This window comes from Microcebus murinus, chromosome 15 (assembly GCF_040939455.1).
Source record: "Microcebus murinus isolate Inina chromosome 15, M.murinus_Inina_mat1.0, whole genome shotgun sequence".
Lineage (NCBI taxonomy): Eukaryota > Metazoa > Chordata > Mammalia > Primates > Cheirogaleidae > Microcebus > Microcebus murinus.
In genome coordinates, this window is record NC_134118.1 from 64,553,068 (window position 1) to 64,574,342 (window position 21,275).

The following is a 21,275-nucleotide window of genomic DNA, read 5'->3' on the forward strand; positions in this document are numbered from 1 at the left end:
GGGTTTGGGTTGTGGCCACATGTTGGGCCAAGGAGTTGGTGTCCAGCATTGGGATACAAGGGTGTTTACAAGGGAATGGACAGAGAATCACAAGAAGGTTAGTGCAGGTTGGAACATCACCCTCGGTCTGTGGACATGTATTAGACACCTCCTACCGTGACAGGACGGTCGTCATCTCCCCGAGCAGGGAGGGGCTGTGACGGATGGAGCAGATAAAGGAGGCTCTGTGCACGCGGACAGTGCTCTGTTGCTTTCACTTATCGCAATTACATGGTGGCTCCCTTTAAAAATATTGATTTGACTTACATAGTTAGTTCAAGCTATACACTTTTTTATATGTTATATTCAACAATGCCACATTTTAAAATAAAAGTAAAATAATTCAAAGGAGTAAAGGCTATGGCATTATGACTTTAAATCTTGTCTTTAGCAGAATACTGTACCTGAGTGTATCCCAGCCCCCAAACACCAAATACAAACAGTACATAATGTGGGGCAAATAGAAACATGTCTTTAACATGGAAAATACATGAAGCTGGAAACACAAAGGTTACGCAGAATGGAGATTTTTTTTAAAAAATGAAGAAGGTCATGATGGAATAACAGGGCCACTGTAAGTAACTAGAAAACAGAATGAAATATATGAAACAATGATTTTTCAGATGTTGGACAGCAGGTAGTACAAGGCTGTGATCTCTGAAAGAAGGAAAATGAGTCCTAAGACTACCCCACATTTCTACCTGAAAGCATTTTTTTGCACAGCAGTGCAAAGAGGAGTAGCCCAAGCAAAGGAATGGGATCCTGCTCAGTTGGGGGGCCGTGGGAGGGAGAGCATATTTCAAGAATGCCATGACCGGTGGAATCTGTAGAGTGAAGCACAGGAGACTGGAGAAATTCCACAAACTTACACAGGGGGTGCATTAAGTCTGTGAGTGAATATTAAAATGCACAAATGTAGAGGAGAAATACACAAGGCCAGGCAAAGGACAACTGAGACTCTACGTGCAGATGAATTCCCGAGCTCACACAGAGCTGTGACAGGTTCTGATTCCGACCAGCCAGGGGAGAGAGGCCATAGTGAACATCTGGGGAATGGAGTGGAGACCACAGGCTGGGTTACACCCTAGCAATGGATCTAAACAAGACATTGAGTATCAGCTACTCGAACCTGATCTCACAAAGCTGGAAAACAAGGTTCTAAAGGACCAAGCAGGTAACGTAACTGCTAGGTGGGAAAAAAGTGTAAAACTTCTTAGAAGATGACAAAATCTAGCATCCTCTCCCTCAGAAAAACCTTATAATATCCAGTATCCACTATAAAGTTACTGTGACAACAAACACAAAAATATGGCCTATAATCAGGAGAGAAATCAGTCAATAGAAACAAATCTGAAAATGTAGACATGATGGAATAAGCATGATCTGGATAAAATAGCTATTTTGGAATTGAGTAGAGCCCAGAAATAAACCCACACATATATTGACAATTGTGTAAAAGGTTTGATCAGACAAGTCACAAAAGACTACATGCCAATGGCCAGTAAGCAGATAAAAAGAGACTCAGCATCATGAATATTCAGGAAAATGCAAGCTAAAACAATACTACATACTATCTAAATGGCTAAAATTTAAAAACTGGCAATATCAAGTGTTGGAGAGGATACGGTACATTTGGAACTCTCATTGCTACCGGGAATGTAAAATGTAATCACTTTGGAAAGTAATTTAGCCATTACCACACAACCCGGCACTTCTAAAACATGTTATTTACCCAAGAGATATGAAAATAGGGATACACAAAACCACCTGTAAACAAATGTTCGTTAACAGCTTTATTCATAATAGACAGAAACTGTCCATTACAGGTAATAGATAAATTGTAGTGTATTCATACAATGAAATACTACTCAGCAATAAAAAGAAACAAAACACTAGCACACATGTGTGACTCTCAAACACGTACTGAGTGAAACACGCCGGACACAAAAGAGTACATGCCGTGTGATTCCATTTTCATGAAATACTAGGCAAAGGCCAATCTAATCAATGACAAAGCACATCGGTGGCCTGGACCACTCATTACAATATAGAGAAGGCTCTTTCTGAGGGGATGGAAATGTCCCACATCTTGATTATTGCCATGGTATACACATTTGTAAAAACTCATGAATTGTATACTGAAAATAATGCAATTTATTGTATATAAAAAGGTTGATTTAAAGTTTTTTAAAATGTGCTTTAAAAGGTTCAGACAAATGCCTACAATATTAAAGAGAACTGAGGTGCAATGGGAACAACTATAACACCCTTTGCCACTATCAGCTGGTGCTCGAGCACTGGTTAGGGAGTGAGGCCACGGAGGCCCGATCTTCCTTCTGTTACCACTCAGCTGTGAGACTCTAGGCCAGGCGTCCTCAAACTACGGCCCCTCGGGCCACTGAGGACATTTATCCAGCCCCGCCAGGTGTTTTTGCCGCTGCTGCCTGTCCTGCTTAGCAGCCGACTTGTCCCGGGCCCACAGTGCGCACGTGTGGAATGTGCGCCGCGCTCTCCAATGGCCCTCCAACGGTCTGAGGGACAGTGAACTGGCCCCCTGTTTAAAAAGTTTGAGGACCCCTGCTCTAGGCAAAGTATTTTACCTCTCTGATTCTCAAGTCCCTCAGCGGCAAAAGGAGAGTGAAATATGGATGAATATGTGGGCTTTTCTGACTCTGCCTTTGTAGTGGGCACTGCTTGTGCCCTATCCGGAAATATGCTTAGATCTGCTCTACCAGGTCTGCACCTGTCCCCCAGACCTAACTGCTCTTCGTTGCTAACAGACGGCTCATCCTTAAAGGGCTCCAGAAGACCGTCCTGCACCAGATACCTCACCTGCAGCCAACGACTGACCCATGAAGGAGACAGAAAACGCCTTCAGGCAGAGCAAACTCTGAGAGGCAAGTATAGTTCAGAGCCACCTCCCAACATGTACAGTCAGAGACTTTCTTTACGGTACTAAAACACTTGTTTGCTTTCTCCTCTCATTTCTTTCCTTCTTTCTCTCTGGTTTATCTTGGGATTTCCTTCATAAACCACTTTCACTCAAATTCTTGGCTTGGAGCCTGCTTCCAAGAGAAGCCAAGCCAGTATAACCTTTCATGACCTATGCAAATGGAATGGATGAAGTGTGATCCTGGGTGGCACTTCCGTGTGACAGTCTCAGTGACACTGGGCAGAGGGGGGATAAATGAGAGAAACGGGAATTATCACTCTTGAAAATACGAAAAGGAAAATAAATCTGTCATTAACAGAGAAATGTCACAGCAAGTTCTATCGATCATTTTCTAAGATTCTACTGGAGAATTGAATTTAAAAACTGCCTTGCTTAAACATAAAACTGGTTAGATTAAGACAGCCCAATTTCCTCAATTACAGTATTTTTGAGGTCCATTAGTAACAGAACTCTTAGATTTTAAGCACCTGGTGTAGTATCATACCTGAAGATGCCCCACAGCACATTCTGGGCTACTTTCTCAGGGGCAGAGACAGTGTATACGTGTCAGCCCAGGCAACACTCCGGAAGGGAAAGGGGCAGAAACAAAAGGACAGCGTTCCAACGAGAACCTCAGCGTTTGTTACTGGAACAGGATGAGGAAGTACTGAGGTGCAGGAGGAAGAGGCAAAGGAAAGTGACATGGTCACATTCCCCCCAGGGTGGCAGGAAAGCTGAGGTACTCGTATTGGGAAAACTTAAAACAGGGAAAAGAGGGATGATTCTCCTCCTACCTATCACCTGGATAAGTGAATGGATTCCACATTGAGAATACTGAGCCTCAGGTCACATGAAGGTAAAAAATCATAAACTCTGTGTTCAGTCTATCGGAGTTCAAATCCAGGCTTATCACTTATATATTGTGTGACCTTGAGCAAGTTCTTAAACCTTGCCAGAGCTCAATTTCCCCCTTAGTAACTTCAGTGGGTTGTTCTGAAGATTAAATGAGATATTGCAATACAAAAAGCCCTTTAATGCTAGTTAGCTATGATGCTGTTTCTGCTGCTCAGATCACAAGAGCAAAGAAATTACAAAGTCACATCCCCTCCTCAGCCTTAGCTCCAGAGAGCATCTGTGGCTGGAGCTAAAGCTCCCCAGATCACTCTGCACCCATGTTTGACCTACCCATGGTTTGAACTGGTTGATGCTAATGGGACAGAGTCAGCTTTAACAAATGAAATATATACACACATATACATCTGCCCACTCTTCACCCTCAATCTGTCCACCAGGGAGCAAAACAGAAAGAAGAGAGACATTGGTACCTGTAGCTTAATAAATTATAAGATTATATCCATTTCTGCTTCCCCTAGTGGAATTTGCACTCTCCACCATGTATGCATTTACACAAGATGTGGGGGCAGATCAAAAGATATGACTGATAAACAACTAAGAAAATATTGCTTCTCAAGGCTTCTTAGTATTACATAATGCTGCACTTTCCATTTGTTAGTGAATGGTGTATTAATCTTTTTTAAAAACCTTCTGTATTTTATGATGCTTTGATATCTCTGGGGCCTTGCTGGCTGGGAAGAGACTGCTAGCTCTCCCAGGGCTAGCTAATTCTTAAAAAGATAGCAAATGACTGCCCTGAGCCCACCTTTCATAAGAGAACCAACCAGTCCAAAGCCTAAGTCCCTAACTCCTCTTTTATCTAACTCTCACATCTCCAACCAATATTTCCCCTGCCCTAAATCAATTCACCGTCAGGCACTGAACAACTGGAGACTACTCCCATAACCTAGAGCCTGCCGAAATTATTCAATCAAGCCTATCCCAAACTTGCTCAAATTTGCCTACCCTGCCTTGTGCATTTCTTTCCAAGGAAACCCCATAAAGACTGTAGGCTCTGATTTCTTCTTCCTTCCTGCTCCTGACTAATCCGGAAGCTTCCCCATGTGGCCCTGAATCACCTGGCATGCCTCCTTCCCTTGAGAGCTCTAGTAATAAAACTTCTTTCAATGGCACTGACCTCTTCCTGCCATCACTCAGCCACCTCTGGAAATCCTGGGCATAATAATCAAAACAAGATGGGTCACAATAGCAGACTGTTCCTGATAAACTAGGATAGAAATATTAATTTATTATATTAATATATAATATATATATTATATCAATTTGTTATTAATTTGCTGGAATGTCCAGTGGTATATACTGTCTTGAAAATGCTCTCTGCATGTGAATCTCAACTGTAATGCAGGCCAACTCAGTACTTCTGGTTGGCCCCGAGAGCTACAGCAACTCAAAACACACAGAATGATATAAAGAGATCTGACCTGGCCCACAAGAATCTCTAGAGGTTAGGGGAATGTTTAACCTGGCCTCTAGGGATAAGAGATGACAAAAAGGTTCGGGCTGTGATGCCTGGGTACCCTGGGGGCCAAGAGAGGCCCTGGGTTAACAAAATGGCCTGGGTTTGCCAGGTGCACTGCAACCACTACCTCATACCCAGAGCTCTTGCTTCATAGTCACTGGTTAATAAAAGTTGAGCTTTCTCTAAAGTAGTGAGGATTTTGAACACTACATTTGAAAGATTTAAATATATTAAGTATGTAAAAGATGCATATCTCAAGTAATTACGAAAAAAAAAAAGTATGTTAGAGCCAATGTCTAAACAACAGATGTAGAAGGGACAGTCCAGGACAGACAGTCCCTTCAGGCAAGAATCTTTAAAGATACCATCACCATGGGCAGCCCAGGCATGCGGGGAACATGGAGGGTGGGCAGAGATCAGCCAGTAAGAGTATGAACTTCTCAAGTTTAAACATTCATTGTAACTCAGGTCTCCACTTATCCTAACAGTTAAAACTTACACATGTGAATGCAACCCGCCTCAGTACAGAATTCATCCTCCAAACAGAAATGTATGGTCTTGAAAAGTTTTCGTAGCTGTAGACGGCCCCCAATAATCCTCATCTCCAGTAACTCGTGCCCCTGGAGTATGGGCTAGCTTCTAATGAGTGGAACATGTGGCGAGGTGTCATTTCTGAGGTTAGGTCGCAAAAGACTGTGCTGCTGTCCTGCTCATTCTCTCCATCTCCTCCTGGTTCTTCTTGACTTTTTAGCTGTAATGGAGCAAGCTACCACGCTGTATAAGCTGTGCCCTGGAGAGCGGCTCTCGGGCATGGAAGGAGGGAGGCCTCTGGCCAGTAGCCAACAAGGAACTGAATCCTGCCAACAACCACAAGAGTGGTCTGGGAAGCAGGTCCTTCTCCAGTCGAGCCTTAAGATGACTGCGGCCTGGCTGACTCCTTGACTGTAGCCGTGTGGGAGACCTGGAGCCAGAGGATCCAACTACACCTTATGCGGGCTTGTGGCCCACCAAAACCGTGAGATAATCAATATTATTTTAAGCCACTAAGTTTTGGGATAATTTGTCATGATAAGATATATAACTAATAACCTAACCAAATTAAGAGATAACACAAATTGAGAATGTATACAAAAAAATCTGAAATGTGTTTAAGTTATAATAATTATAAGATAGATATTCTCACATCTCTTTTAATATCTTTAGAGGTTTCAGCTAATCATATTTCCCTCCATGTTGGGGAATTGGTATACTTTCAGTAAAATATTTGTCAACAGCTAAAATGGCACAAAACACGGACTGCAATATTGAGTGACACTTAAATGAGTAAATGAAATAATAACAATAATAACAAACTACCAGCATTTGTTTTGAATAGGTCAGCAGAAACACTCCAGCAGACTGATTTAAATATTGAACGCTATGAGAGATTCAGCAGGAAACATTTACATTTCTGAAATATTGCACAATTCAAATATGAACTACAAAAAGGGTCCCCAAAGGCACCTTAGAAGAAGGCTTCATAAAGCAGGATTGTGCTTCATCTTCATCTGTTATATTTGCTGAATAGATTTGTGAAGAATATTTATTAAATGTAAATACTCGAAGAAAGTATATTATACAAATGTAGTACTTTTTTAGTAAGACCTAGTGGCCTTGGGAGATCATTGTATTATAATGCAATGTAATTTGCATGCTGTTTATTGTATTAAAGAAGTAATATATCACATATTGTTAAAACGTCATGTACCTCAAGGGGATTCACATTCCATCAGTTTTATAGATGTGAAACTTTATAGGTAGAGAACACACTGTGAGTTACAAGAGCTTATTGTGGAAGATATTACTCTTCAAAGGAATATTATTTTTGTCTATAATGCATATTTCTGTTCTTCCTGCTGTGCTCAGAAAGAATGAATGAAATGAATATATATAACTTTCCCTATCTTTCTTTTTATAGAGTATCTGCTATGTTTTATTATCTGTTCATTAATTCTACAGTTATTGACCATCTATACTACATGCAATAGAAGAAACATGATGTTCAGGCCTGATTCCTCAGCCAAGACTTCACCACTACACGATATATCCATGTAAAAAAAATCTGGTAAAATCCAGCACTTTTCATGATAAAAACCCTCAACAAACTAGGCATAGAAGGAACATATCTCAAAACTATAAGAGCCATATGACAAAAAATTATTTCAAAAAACAAAAATAAAATATAGAAGAAATGGCAACACACAAATTTAAAAACAACAACTATTTTATGCATAGAATATGATTAGCACCTTGAGAGGAGAATGGTTAAGTGCCATGAAAGTTTAGACCCACAGGGGTTTCTTCTGCCTACTTTCTGGCTGTAAATGTATGGTCCAATGGAACAGGGAGTGATTAAAGAAGGTTTTTGAAGATTCCAGACAAGAGGACTCAGTCCCTGTTCATTTCCTCAGCCATCACCCATCATTCCCCTAGTCACACCAGTATTCAGCTGGACTGAATTTCTTTTATTTCTTTCATCATGTTCTGCTTATCCTCTCAGACCTTTGACTTGACTTGTGGTCCTCCTTCTTCCAGAAAGTTTCTCCTTCTTCTGGGAACCCTATCCCATTCCTCTTCTTCAAGCCTGGTTAACTCAGTCATCCTTTGAGTATCAGCTTAAGGCACTTTCTCTAAGTAGCCATGTCTACACTCTACAATGGATAGGTTGCTTCTACCCGTTTTCCCTTGTTCTACTAGTGTAATGGTGGTCCTTTCCATATTTTATTATATATTTTCATTTCTTCCCCAATACTTCAATAGGGATCAGCCTACAGTTTCTTGAATGTCAGGTAAATAAGTATGAAATTCATTTTGTAAGCAAGAGTGTGCCACAAAAGGTTTCTATGGGATCTTCCTTTTTTGAAGTGATAGGGTGTTGCTATGTTGCCAAGGCTGGCCTCAAGTGATCCTCCCACTTCAGCCTCCCAAGCAGCTGGGACTACAGGTCTGTGCCACCATGCCCAGCTAATTTTTCTATATTTTGTAGAGATGGGGTCTCACTCTTGCTCAGGCTGGTCTCGAACTCCTGGCCTCAAGCAATCCTACTGCCTTGGCCTCCCAAAGTGCTAGGATTATATGTGTGAGCCACCATGCCTGGATTGAAAGGATCTTAACTGTATTTTAGGAAGATGATCCAACAGAAATATGTGGTTCTATTATCAAAAGAGTTGACATGATGGGACAAAATATTTTTTCATGAAAATTATACATTAAGTGAAAAAAATCTGTAAAACAGTATGTATAATATAATTCCACTTGAGATAACAAATACATTTTACATTTTGTATATTTTTGTGTGTGTAACAATATGAAAAAGTCTGAAAGATATACATCAAAAGATTCAGAATAAACAGTTAACTCTGGGTTGTGTGAACATACATAATTTTTCTTCCTTTTATTTATCTATACTTCCTAATTTTCTCCTATACACTATTACTTTTATATAATACATTTTAAAACAAAAGGGAAAGGAACAAAAAGCACAAGGTAATGTGCTTGAATTAGAAGAATGGTAGTGAAAAAAAGAGAGTAAAGGAAGAAACTTGAGTTATAGAGAAAAACATCAACGAGAATCGACAAGATGACACTGAACTTTTTCAATTTAGTACCCATATGAACTTTAATGTTTGAAAAAATAATAAAATCAATGGGAAAGTTGAGGAATCCCATTTTGTACTATTTTGAAGTTTTGAAGGCAAAACTAGGTAGAGGTATCCCATAACTGGAAATGTCTGACAAAAGAGTACGATAATCTAAGCCAGATATATTGTTAGCATAGTAATCACAGAAAAAAAAAATACTGTTATAGATAAACGAGAGCATGCTGAGGAACAAGGACGAGTTCACATCTTTGGAGAATGACAAGATTTAGGGACCCTCTAAAGGGATGTGAGTCAACGAGGAGAAAAAGAAGGAAGAGTGTGAAGTAAGGAAAGTACCAGGTTTAAGAAGAAAGGCACAAGTCACCTATGTCAAATCTACATGCAGGTGGAAAAAACAAAAGATGCCTGAAAAGAAGTCCCCGAACTTGACAAATATATGGAATATGTAAATTACCATATTTTCAGAAGTTAGTATCACTACACCACCATATCATGTTTTACTTAGATATTTTAAGTATCTGAAATTTTTCTTTGTAAAATATCCTAACAGCTTATCCACCTAGAAAAATATAAAGGACAAAATAAGACAGAGGTGAAATAGAAGGGCTTGAATTTTCTTTCCATCTAAACAAAATGACTTCATATAAAACACCATACACACTAGGAATGTTCATCAAATATGAACACAACATGTGTTGCTTCAAAGCTAATACAGAGGAGTTTGGTTCAGAGTAATAAGCTCACACCATCCAATCTCTGAAGTAAATAAGAGCACGGAGGATTGGGGGGAAAAAATCAAAATTCACAGAACAATCATATGGTGATTAGTTCCCTATTTTTGTTGTTTTTATTTTATATCTATAATGTGTCTCATATCTCCCATATCTCCTGAGACAGCAAAGGGACTTGAAGAGAAAAAGATCCAAGACAAAACCTACTCTCTCTTGTCAGAGGGTGGGGTAGGGCTGTGTGCTACAGGACAAAGCTCTTCTGAGTCTCCCAGAGCCATCTCAGATAAGCCCCAGGAACAGGATAATTCCTTGCAATCCCAGGCAGGACAGGCAATATTGGTGGCAACTGTGGCAGTAGGAACCCACCTCCAGCTCATTTTCTCCCCACTTTGCCCTGAGATATATACGTAGTCATGCAATGTGTTAAATAGTGCGGCAAGAATAAAGCGTCAGCTTACTAGGCAAAATACCAGAAAACGAGGCTCTCTCTAGGGAACTAGAGTGTTGGAAAAGATGATAGAGAGGACAAGCTGAAAAAGGCATACTTTAAATCTGTATATTGGCTCAGCCCTGAGCCATGCATGAAAGGAACTTACTGAATAAACATCACATAAGGTTTGAGAACTGAATAACAGTCTATGCAACTATATAGGTCCCAGACTGATCCCTGGGTGATGCAAATGCAAGGCAGACCAAAATAGTCTGCCAAGGCTTCGAAAATGAAATTGACCTTCAAATAAGAGCCCACAGAAGATAGGTCAGAACTGGCCATCTAAACCTAATCAGTCAACTGCCTACTAAAACAAATAAAATAAACATTTTCCAAAAGCTTTAAGAGTACTAAGAGTGTCATAACATAATGTTCAAAATGTCCATGATACAACCCTAATTACTTGACATATACAGAATCAGAAAAACCTAAGCAACTCTCAAGGGTAAAGGCAATCAACAATCAACATAAGTCAATCCCAGGATGGTATAGATATTGGAATAACCAAAGACTTTAAAGCAGATGTTATAACAATGTTCCATGAAGTAAAGGTAAATGCTATTAAATGAATAGAAAGACATTCTCACCAAAAAAACCAGAAACTATAAAAAAATTTTAAAAATCAAAATAAAAGCTTTAGAAATGAAAAGTACAGTAACAAAAATTAAAAATTTCCTAATGAGGTTCAATAACAGAATTAAGAGACACATCGACCAATGGAACAGAAAAGAGAGCCTAGAAATAAACCCACACATACATTGTCATATGATCTTCAACAAGGGTGCCAACGTTATACAATCAGAAAAGGATTGTCTCTTAACAAAAAGTGGGAAAACTAGATATCTACGAGTAAAACAATGATGTTGGATCCTTTCCTTACTACCATATACAAAAATTAACTCAAAATGGGTTAAAAATATAAACATAGGACCTGAAACTCCTAGAAACTCCTAAAACTCCTAGAAGAAAACACAGGAGAAAAGCTATATGACATTGGATTTGGTGGTGATTTCTTGAATATGACACCAAAAGCACAGGCAACAAAAGCAAAAATAGATAAATACAACTACATCAAACTTAAAAACTTCTGGGAAGCAAAGGAAACAATCAACAGAATGAAAAAGGCAACACATGGAATGAGAGAAACTATTTGCAAACTATGTATCTGACAAGGGATTAATATGGAGAATATACAAAGAATTCTTATAACTCAACAACAACAAAACAAACAATCCAATTAAAATATGAGCAAAGAACTTGACCAGATATTTACTTAAATAAGATATACAAATGGCCAAGAAGCATATAAAAACATGTTCAACATCACTAATCAGGGAAATGCAAATCAAAACCACAATGAGATATCGCCTTACACTCATTAGAATGGCCACTGTCATAAAAACAGAAAATAACAAGTGCTTGTGAGGATGTGGAGAAATTGGAACCCTCATGCACTGTTGGTGGGAATACAAAATGCTGTAACTGTTACGGAAAACAGTAGGACTTTCTTCAGTTAAACAGAACTACCATATGACCCAGCCATTCCACTTCTGGGTATCCATTCAAAAGAACTGAAAACAGGATCTCAATGAGATATTTACACATTCATGTTAATTGTAGCATTTATTATTCACAACTGTCAAGAGGTGGAAGCAACCTAAATGTCTATCAACAGATGAATGGGTAAAAGAAAATGCTGTACACACCTACAACAGAGTATCAGTGAGCCTCAGAAGAGAAGGAAATTCTTTCCTATGCTTCAATATGGATGAATCTTGAAGACAGTATACTCAATGAAACAGCATTTTACAAATGCCGATTTCAAAAAATAGATGAAGTATCTAAAATAGTCAAACTTCTAGAATCAGAAAGTAGAACGGTGGTTGCCAAGAGAAGGGAACAGGGGGAAAAGGGAGTCGTGCTATGAATACAGAGTTTCTGTTTGGCAAGATGAAAAAGTTCAAGAGATCTGTTGCACAACGTGCATAAATTTAACACCAATCCACTGTGCACTTGAAAATGGTAAAGATAGTAAATTTTGTATTTTTTACTGCAATAAAAAAAGACTTGTATGAGGTTCATAGCAACCTTTTTCATAATACCCCAAAACTGGAATAACTGAAATTATAGAATAGATTTAACAGATTTCAAAAATTGTGATTTGCTCATACAATAAAAAAGAACATGCTACCAATACATACAACACCATAGATGAATATAAATATGACCACTGATATATCATTGTGAAGTGTCTAAGTTTGTTGTCCATTTTTAAACTAGGTTGTCCTCTTAATGTTAATTTTTCAGGAGTTCTTTATATGTTCTAGATAAAGGCTCTTTGTCAAATATACTTATTATGAATATTCACTCATGCTAGTATATATGTATCAGTAGTGTATTCTTTAAAAATGTTGAGTGAAGAATCTATTCCCCAAATCAAACACAGTCCTTTTATATGAAGTTCTATAACAGGCAAAACTAAGTTATGGTGGTAGAAATCTGAACAACGTTTGCGGCAGGAAGGCTGGCTGGAAAGGGGCAATACAGAACTTACTGCGGTGATGAAAACAGTCTGTTTCTTGACTGGGGTGGCAGCTACGAAGGATTATATATTTGTCAAAATTCACTGAAAATACATACTTAAAATCCGTGCACTTTTATGTATGTAAATGAAAACTCGATTACCAAAAGAGAAAAAATTATAGTACAACTCTGACCCTACCAAAAGGTGATCAACCTCTGCTTGTAGTAATATTATCAAAACCTTATAAACAGTACCTTCTAGCTAGTCACAAACACCTCCCATCAATATCTGTATTCCCACCACATGTGCCCACTAAAAGGTGAATGCTATCATGAAACTCTTAAGGCCCCAAATAACTATCACTGTCAAGGTCAAATTTTTTATGTCTAAATAGTGTTTCATGGAAGCAGTATTAAACAGCCAAACATTCCTTATTTAATTTTTTATTTAAACACGGAGAAAATACCGCTGAAACTATACAATGTCAAAGCACAACATATGCATGGGCCAGCTGTTATGAGCATAATACCATTTGCTCCCTAAACTACTTCACGGGAACGTCTTGAAGATTAATGAGATAATGGGCCAGACCCTTTTCAGTGGGCAGACTACTTGCTGTGGGTAACTGGGGTATGTCAGGGTGAAGTAAATCCACCAGGCCACAAGAATACGATTACTATGCTAAAGCAAAAAAGCAGACTTGAAAATTTATATTCTGATAATTAAGTTTTTAAATATTCAGAATGGTGTTTTCTAAAGCACAATTTATACTTGAAACAAGAGCTAACTGCTGTCCTTCCTTTTAATATCTTTAAAAAAAACCCAGAGCTTTATTGTTTAACTCTTCCTTTTAACATTTATCACTGTACTAGTTACCCAAGGATAAAGAAAACATGCAGTTAACCGCCCTCAAGAAGCTCACAATTTAGTGAGGAAAACATAAAAATAAATAATTTAAGTGCAATATGACAATGATTTTTGGCCCTATAGAAATACCTGGACCGGGCACCCACCCAGAAGGGGGTGGGGATTTGGGGGGTGGAGGGTGGCTGTCAGAGAAGGCCCTTGGAAAGCAGTGGCCCCTGAGCAGGCAGACCCTAGAGGGATGTGGCAGTCGGTCAAAGGGAGGGCCTGGGGGCTGGGCAGAGAGCGCTCAAGCTAGATGCTGCAGGTGCAGAGAAAGGCAGAAGCCAAGGAGGCAGGAGGCACTGCTGGAGGCCCTGCAGTGCCAGGGCAGGAGATGAAAAGGGAGAGGCCAGTGGGGGCAGAGTGGGAAGAGCCTTCTAAGTAAGGATCAAACATATGCATCTGGGACTCTGGAAAAGACTTTGACAGATTTGGTGGGCAGCCGCCTGAAGGGAGTAATGGAAGTCATTGCCAAGGAGATCTGCGGGGTGTGAATAGCAGAAGACTACTGCAGAAATCCTGGCAGTGGGTGCAGGTGACAAAGGGGCAGGCAAAAAACAAACAAACAAACAAAAAAAGTGGGCAGGTGCAATCAGGGATGTGGAAAAAAAAATCCCATGTCACAAAATCCAAAGGAGTAGAGCAGGTGGGAATAACTCACAGTGACAAAGCAAAGAAGACAAGACTAAAGTGCCGTTTGGAATTTGTGGGGCTCCGGTGCACTGGGCAAGAGCAGGCTCTGCGGTGGCTGGAGAACAACGGGGGAGTGGAGCTCACGGTGGCTGTGGAGGGAACGAGAGGACCATAACCCGCCAGGGATCTGGGGGGAAGGATGGTTTTGAGGGGTGGGGGAGGGAGTTTACTGTTATATGTTAGTTTTTTTCTTTTGTAATTTCGGTTTCATGTCATTCTAAGAGTTTCCAGTGTTTACATTAAAAAAAACAAAAAAACACTAGAAATTGTGGGAGAAAATTTAAATCCAGGAAATAACTGGTAAAGATACTGAACAGGAGAAAACGATAAAAAAGTTATTAAGAGGTATCTACAGGGGTACAGGTGTCCAGAATAAAACCTCTTTCACTGAAAAAGAAAAGAAAGCCCTAATGCTGGGTTTAGATCCCAAAGAGTCTACATGTGGTGGGTGGCAAGCTAAGGAAATTCATTTCTCATTTTGGTACCATCAGAGCTTACTGCTGTTCAACCAGGACAGCTAGGTTTAGTTTCTGGTTTCCCAAATTTTACTTAAGGAAAGAATATTAAACATTTAGCCATCTAAAATAAGTACAGAAGGGAGAGTGAAATCGTTACACATTTCCGATGTTCCTCCGAATTGTTTATTTGCGGTGACATAAGGATGAATCACAGTTGTTTAAAAGGAACTTAATTTTACCAAAATTAGTTCCTTCCATCCTTACAGATTATAACATCTGGTTGTCAGTCACTGATAAGCAATAAAACCTAGTACACAATATGATAGTAATTAAGAAAGGTTTATTATAAAACACAAAATTAAAAGGTAACTTTTAAAAAGTATTCATTCTTCATGGACTTTTTAGAAGCTTCCAGGGAGAGAGAATATCTCTACCAAAAGAAAGCCATATTTCTTCTAATCATATAAAAAAAGGCTGAGGCAACAACTTATAGGAGGTGTCATATTCGTATTGTCACTTTCTACAAGTGGCAATAGTAGTGTCATGTTGAACCAACATATAGTATGCATGAAAGCTGGTTCCCAAACTGTGTACAGCAGGTGTTCACTACAACGCATTACTCGCTGTATGTGCTCACTGAAAACCTGGCCTCACACCTCAAAGGGCTTTCTCCCTTCCACTGGTTCATCTCACCTACCTGTAAGATGGGACCTCACTGCTACAGAGAGAGGTGCTTTTGGCCTCTCAAAAGATTTAGCATGCACAATTCATTATGTATTCCCTGACATCTATACTAAAATAAATTATTTTTAAATGAAATAAGCAAAACGAGTAATGTAAATACTATATGCTATTATGCCATCTGAATAAATGTTTAAAGGGGTGAGTAGAGAGCTAAATAGTCACATAAACACACACACAAATATATGAAAACCACTTCAATATGTGTTTTCAAAAGGTTGCTCACAGCCACAGTAATCATCCTCTGCCCTACACTTAAGCGTGTCAGGGATGTGACAGATTTAAAAGCTGTTAAAATGAGAGGTTTTTCTGCCACAAAGGAAATCAAGACACAGAAAGAAGAAAAGCGTGCAGGACTTTTCTCAGCTGTGCTATGTCTTCCAGCATTGCTGATGAGCACCGTCCCTCCCACCAGCACCCTAAGCAAAAACAGCTGTGTCTTTAGACCACACCTGTGGCAATGCCCAGCACAAGAAAAGGAGGGACCAAATGGAAAGTGCAGTGGTCCCCGAGACAGGAGCCCAGCACTCTTGATCTCCACAGGCCGCCAGACCTGTGCTGAAGGAGACGCATTCTGCACCAGGCAGGCAGGCAGGCTGGCTGGCAGGCAGGCACCCTTTCTCCCTCTCGGCCCCCAGGATGGCAACTCCACATACATGCCCCAAATACCAAAATGAGCACTTCAGTTAAATATCACTCACTAAGAAAATGGAGTTTAAAATAAGGAAATTCACTTATAAAGCCAACTTTACCCTTTTGCATGACTATAGGTTTGGGGGGATTATTTCTCTGTTATGTTTTCTTTCATCAAAAAGGAGAACTTACTGTTGATGTGATCGATGTAGTAGACACCAATCTGAGGGTCAAACCCTGCTTCCCATCCCCACGGCAGCTCATCCCCAACACAATCAGCAAATGACAAGGGCTTCGTTAACCTATAACAAACCAGAATAGATACACCGGTGATTCTTTCCGTCACAGCACGTATGTCAAAATTTAGCACCCTGACTGCAAGCAAAGTGCCTGAGTTGCATTTCCTTGTTCTGTCGTTCGTGATTGTTTCCAGAGTTTGCATTACTGCATCCGAAACCTTAAAGCAAAAACAAACAGAAAAACACCAAGGAGAAAATACACAGCTGAATATCCAAAGAAGCAGGATAAGTCATAATACCCTTTTGAAAGTTCACAGCTTAAGTTTGGGAGATAAATCTATACAATAAATAAAGAAAGCCATCTTAAATCGGGGAGAACTCCAGGCTGAGAGCGAAGCAGGCCTGGAATCTAGCTCTCGCTCTGCTGTGAAACAACCACCCCGTTAAAAAGAAAAATTTGTCCCACTATTCAAACACTGTGATCCTGAAAATCTTATCAGTACCTCTGACATACACACCAGGCCACATTAATTTCAGATGTGATGCTCTTAGATAAATTAAACACTCAACTATGTGTTTAGTGAGGTCTACTGTGATTTCTCCTTGTGAGGTAGGACAAATACGTCTCATTTTTGTAGGTATCTTGTACATAACAGTCACTCAACAAAATTTTTAATGGAACCAAACACGAAGTATTCATCTATCAATGTGATCGCACCTTTTGGCACCGCCTTACACTTTCTCCTTAGACTATTTCACATTAAGACGACTTTCTCTTAAAAGACACCTTTTTCTTTAGGACTTTTCTCTTTAAAACTAACTAGGAAACCCCATAGTTTCTTGAGTTTCTTGAGCAGAGTACAGGTTTCAGACTTAATTATGGATTGATTTTTTTTCTCTCTCTCACTCTTCCATTTTGATTCTGAGATTTTTCTTGCTGTTGGAGCAGCCATGAGAAGGTTAACACTATAGATGAATGAATGCCTTGTTGTATGGTGGCCACCACCATCATTTTCTAATTTAATACACTGGTACCACTAGCATGGTTCTTTCATATGAAATCTCATGGAATCCCTTTCATGTGTGCTAATGAACATCTAAGATCTCATAGCTCCACTGAAATATAGGTCATTTTTAGAAACACACCATTCATCTGAATAACAAAGTGTGTTACCTACCCTTCAGAATGCAGGAAGAATGATACAAAAAGGAGGGAAATCCTTTCTTCCCGGGCCTAGGCTGCAATAGCCCCTCAAAGACACAAAACACTGATGATAAAAGAAGGGTTTTCTTTTCTCTCAACCTTCCCATAGCATGAAGTCTCTGGAGAAGGCTCCAGGAACACCAGCCTTCCAAACCAGCTCTGCCACTGACTCACTGTGACTCACTTACTGGGCACCTCTCTCTACCTCAGTTTCCTTCTCTATTAAGTGTTGATCACACCCCCCCAAATCCTCTCGGCACAGTTTAACTACCTCCTAAGATTAACATGAGGATAAAAAGGAATTAACTTGGAACAGTGTCTAGGGCATGTATTAAATAAGCAGTCAATAAATGTCAGTGATTATTAACATAAGCACATGTGAACTCTCTCATTTACTTATCAGAGGAATCAGGTCAGGCAACATAGTACAGAACTATGGTTCTCAAGGTACAGTTCCCAGGGCCAGCGGCATCTGGGAAATGGTTAGAAATACAAATGCTTGGGCCCTCCCGCACAACCAGAAACTCTAGGGCCCAGCAATGCACGCTCTCCAGGTAATTCTTCTGTACACTAAAGTGCGAGAACCACTGGCTTAGAAGTTAAGAACTTGAAATTTGGGCATCAAAGAGACCTGGGCCCAAATCCTTAATCTGCCACTTACTCGCTATACCACACGGAGCAAGTTACCAGCCTTAAAACCCCAGTTTCCTAATCTATTTTTTAAAAGGGGGGTAGGAGAAGAGATTGTAAAGTTTAAATGAGAACTAAACAGTATAATGCCTGACAAATGGTAAGCTTCAATATACGTTAGATGAATGAAATCAATCTCAAACATGTTAAGCAATGTGCCCAAATATGGCAACTTGCCATATTTACTTTGTAAGCATGGAATCAATGTGAACTCAATCTGTGTAAAAAAAAAAAACCCAAAAAACTGTGCTCTTAGAATTTTGCTTAAATCCTATTTTGTATCATAAGCTACCCAGGAAAGTTGATCTTTCTTTTGACAAATAGATACCATATCAAAAATCCCCACGCCCTAGGAGGTGGCCTTGTCTATGTACACTGTCCATAAGAATGATTTGACCACCTCAATAAAGCCAACCAGACAAATCTCCTGTGCCAGGCACCCTGTCTATTGTACTGTTTGATGATTCTCTTTCCCTAACTCTTGTTATCAATGCTGGCTCAAAGGGACATGCATCCTAAAGAAATGAAAAATAAGGAAATATGAAAATGGCACATTTAAGTGACAAAAGAGAAGTATTAGACAAGTTTTACCTTGGCACCAACTCAACATGCTTAAGTATGAGTATGCTATGAATACATCTGTGACTCTTAGAAGAAATTATGAAAGCTTCAGAACATGTGCTGTGATAACAAGTAATGGTAACTTGATTACATCTGGAAATAATCCAGTTTGTCCCATTAACTTATCATCAGATAATAAGCAATTAATTACCCATCATTGTTCTAAGACTAGAATTACATCTATAAGTGTATATGTAATTGTGAGCTCAGTGAAAAATTCAGAAGTTTCCATCCCTGAAAATTTTAATATAAAAAATTTCTCTGCAGTATTATCTCAAAAATCAATTTAATACTTTATTTTCTTTATCAAAATAAACATATATCTTTTCTTTGCATTCTGTCAATAAGTAAAACCATTAAACATGTATTTATAAATATCAAAACTTTAGGGTTGAATTCTTATACAGATCATAAACTATACATAACATTCTCAGGTACCAAATTACCCAATTATGCTGCTATCCTGATAAATGGAAAGTATTACTATGACATACTAAGAAGTAACACAAAGCAAAATATATATATATATATTCTAAAATTAAAAACTATAAATTAGAATACAGTGAATTAAGATATTAGTTAACTTCTGAATTTCTTCCTCTTGTTTCGCACAAGGAATCTCTGAAATGTTCAATCTTTCTTTGATGTTAAGGAAGTAAAAATGGACGGGAGTTTGTTTTTTGTTGGTTCCCCACAAAGGAGCAAGATCATGCACACAAAAAAAAAAAAAAAAACACACCCTGAAATTAACAAGAGTTTTTATGCTAAATTCCAAAGATTACTTTGCTTAACACATTGACTGCCACACTAGAAAAAAATTTTTTTTCCTTTGGGGCCAAGGTGTTTTATTATGAAAATGGAATAAAAACTTCAAAAATAAAACAATCCTTTCTAACTTAATGAAAAATTTGTTGTTTTATATTGTTTTTGTGCATGAGTTATATGCAATTAAATTGTCAATATTAACTGCAACAATAAGAACATAAACAAGTAAGATTTTAACAAACCAACTGCAGTTACGTATGCTTTGCAAGGCCCTGGCCTCAAAACTAGCATGAGTTAAATACAACTCACAAGGCAGTTAATGTGTTAAAAAAAAAAAAAACAGTCTTCCTGTGCACTGTGCCTAATGTGAAGAAAATGGTAATTTACTGCAGCACTTCGCCAAAGTTTATATATAAATTTAAATTGCATGGTATTTCCACTCCTAGTTGGCATTGTATCATTCTTCGACACAGTCATTTAGTATTTATTGTCAAGCTGTGGATACCTGTCCTGTGACATGAGATGCCACCATACAGAGATGTATTTATTCTTCATAATTACATTATGGTGAACACTGTGTGTGCCTGTGCAACCACAACTCCAGAAAAAACCGAGTTTGCACTAACTAACTGCACTAAATGAAAATGCACTTGACAAAGAAAACTGTTTCAGAGAAACAAGAGAAAACTCTTGCTACAATTCATTGCCTCCCAAATGTACAGTTTAGCATAAATGTTAAAGGTCTTAACAGCTATTTTTAGTTGGCAGCATCCGCTGCTCTCATTGTTTAAGTTACTCAAAGCTGAGTTCATATTATCAACTGTCTGCGATGACTACAGAGTCTGCCCACACGAACATTCCTGAATCACTATGAGACACCAGGGAAGAAGGCAGTGGTTCACAATTTGAATTTTAAAGGGAGAACAGAATGCTAAAACATCTTTCTATAGTTCTAAAAGAATTTTCATTTATAATGTTGATTAGTTCCTTAAAAACAACTTTTATCTGTTTCTACCACTTGATGAGGAAAATAGCAACACAAAGAAACAAAAACAGAATGGAAATAACAGCAAATAGCAAACAAAGGCAACAAGAAGAAAATGGCTTTTTTTTTTCTTTTTCTTTTTGAGATGAGGGTTCTCTCTATATTGCCCAGGCTGGCCTCAAACTCCTAACCTCAAATAATCCTCCTAGCTTAATCTCCCAAGTAGCCAGGACTACAGGTGTGCACCACTACACCTGGCATGAAAATAGCTTTTAAAAGAAATTATACTAACACTTCAGAGGGCAGTAACAAGATTAGTTCTGTGTCACTGAGAACACTAGCTTAAATTCTTAGACTGGAGTCATACTAGAATTTCCAGAAAATAAAGATTAGCTATTGGAACAGGTCACAATGTGGAGAATCATCTCACTTTTAACTAAAAGCAAGAGAACAGACTGGGCAATATACATGTCAAGACTTCAATCCATCCTCATCCCCATATTCTTCCTTCCAATAACCCCTTGTATCTAACAATTTATCTTATTATTAGAACAGTTACCCAATATTTTGAACATTATTTTATGAAATACTAATTCTCTAAGGAAAAAA

At 38.8% G+C, this 21,275-nt stretch overlaps 1 protein-coding gene across 1 annotated transcript in view; it reads right to left on the bottom strand.

The window, feature by feature from the left end:
• The window catches only part of WWC2 (WW and C2 domain containing 2), a 173,343-nt gene that overhangs the window by 83,128 nt on the left and 68,940 nt on the right, over positions 1-21,275 (bottom strand). Inside the window, exon 2 of the mRNA XM_012784991.3 lies at positions 16,355-16,464. Coding sequence (XP_012640445.3) covers positions 16,355-16,464 — 110 coding nt within the window. The remainder of the gene's footprint in view (positions 1-16,354; positions 16,465-21,275) is intronic.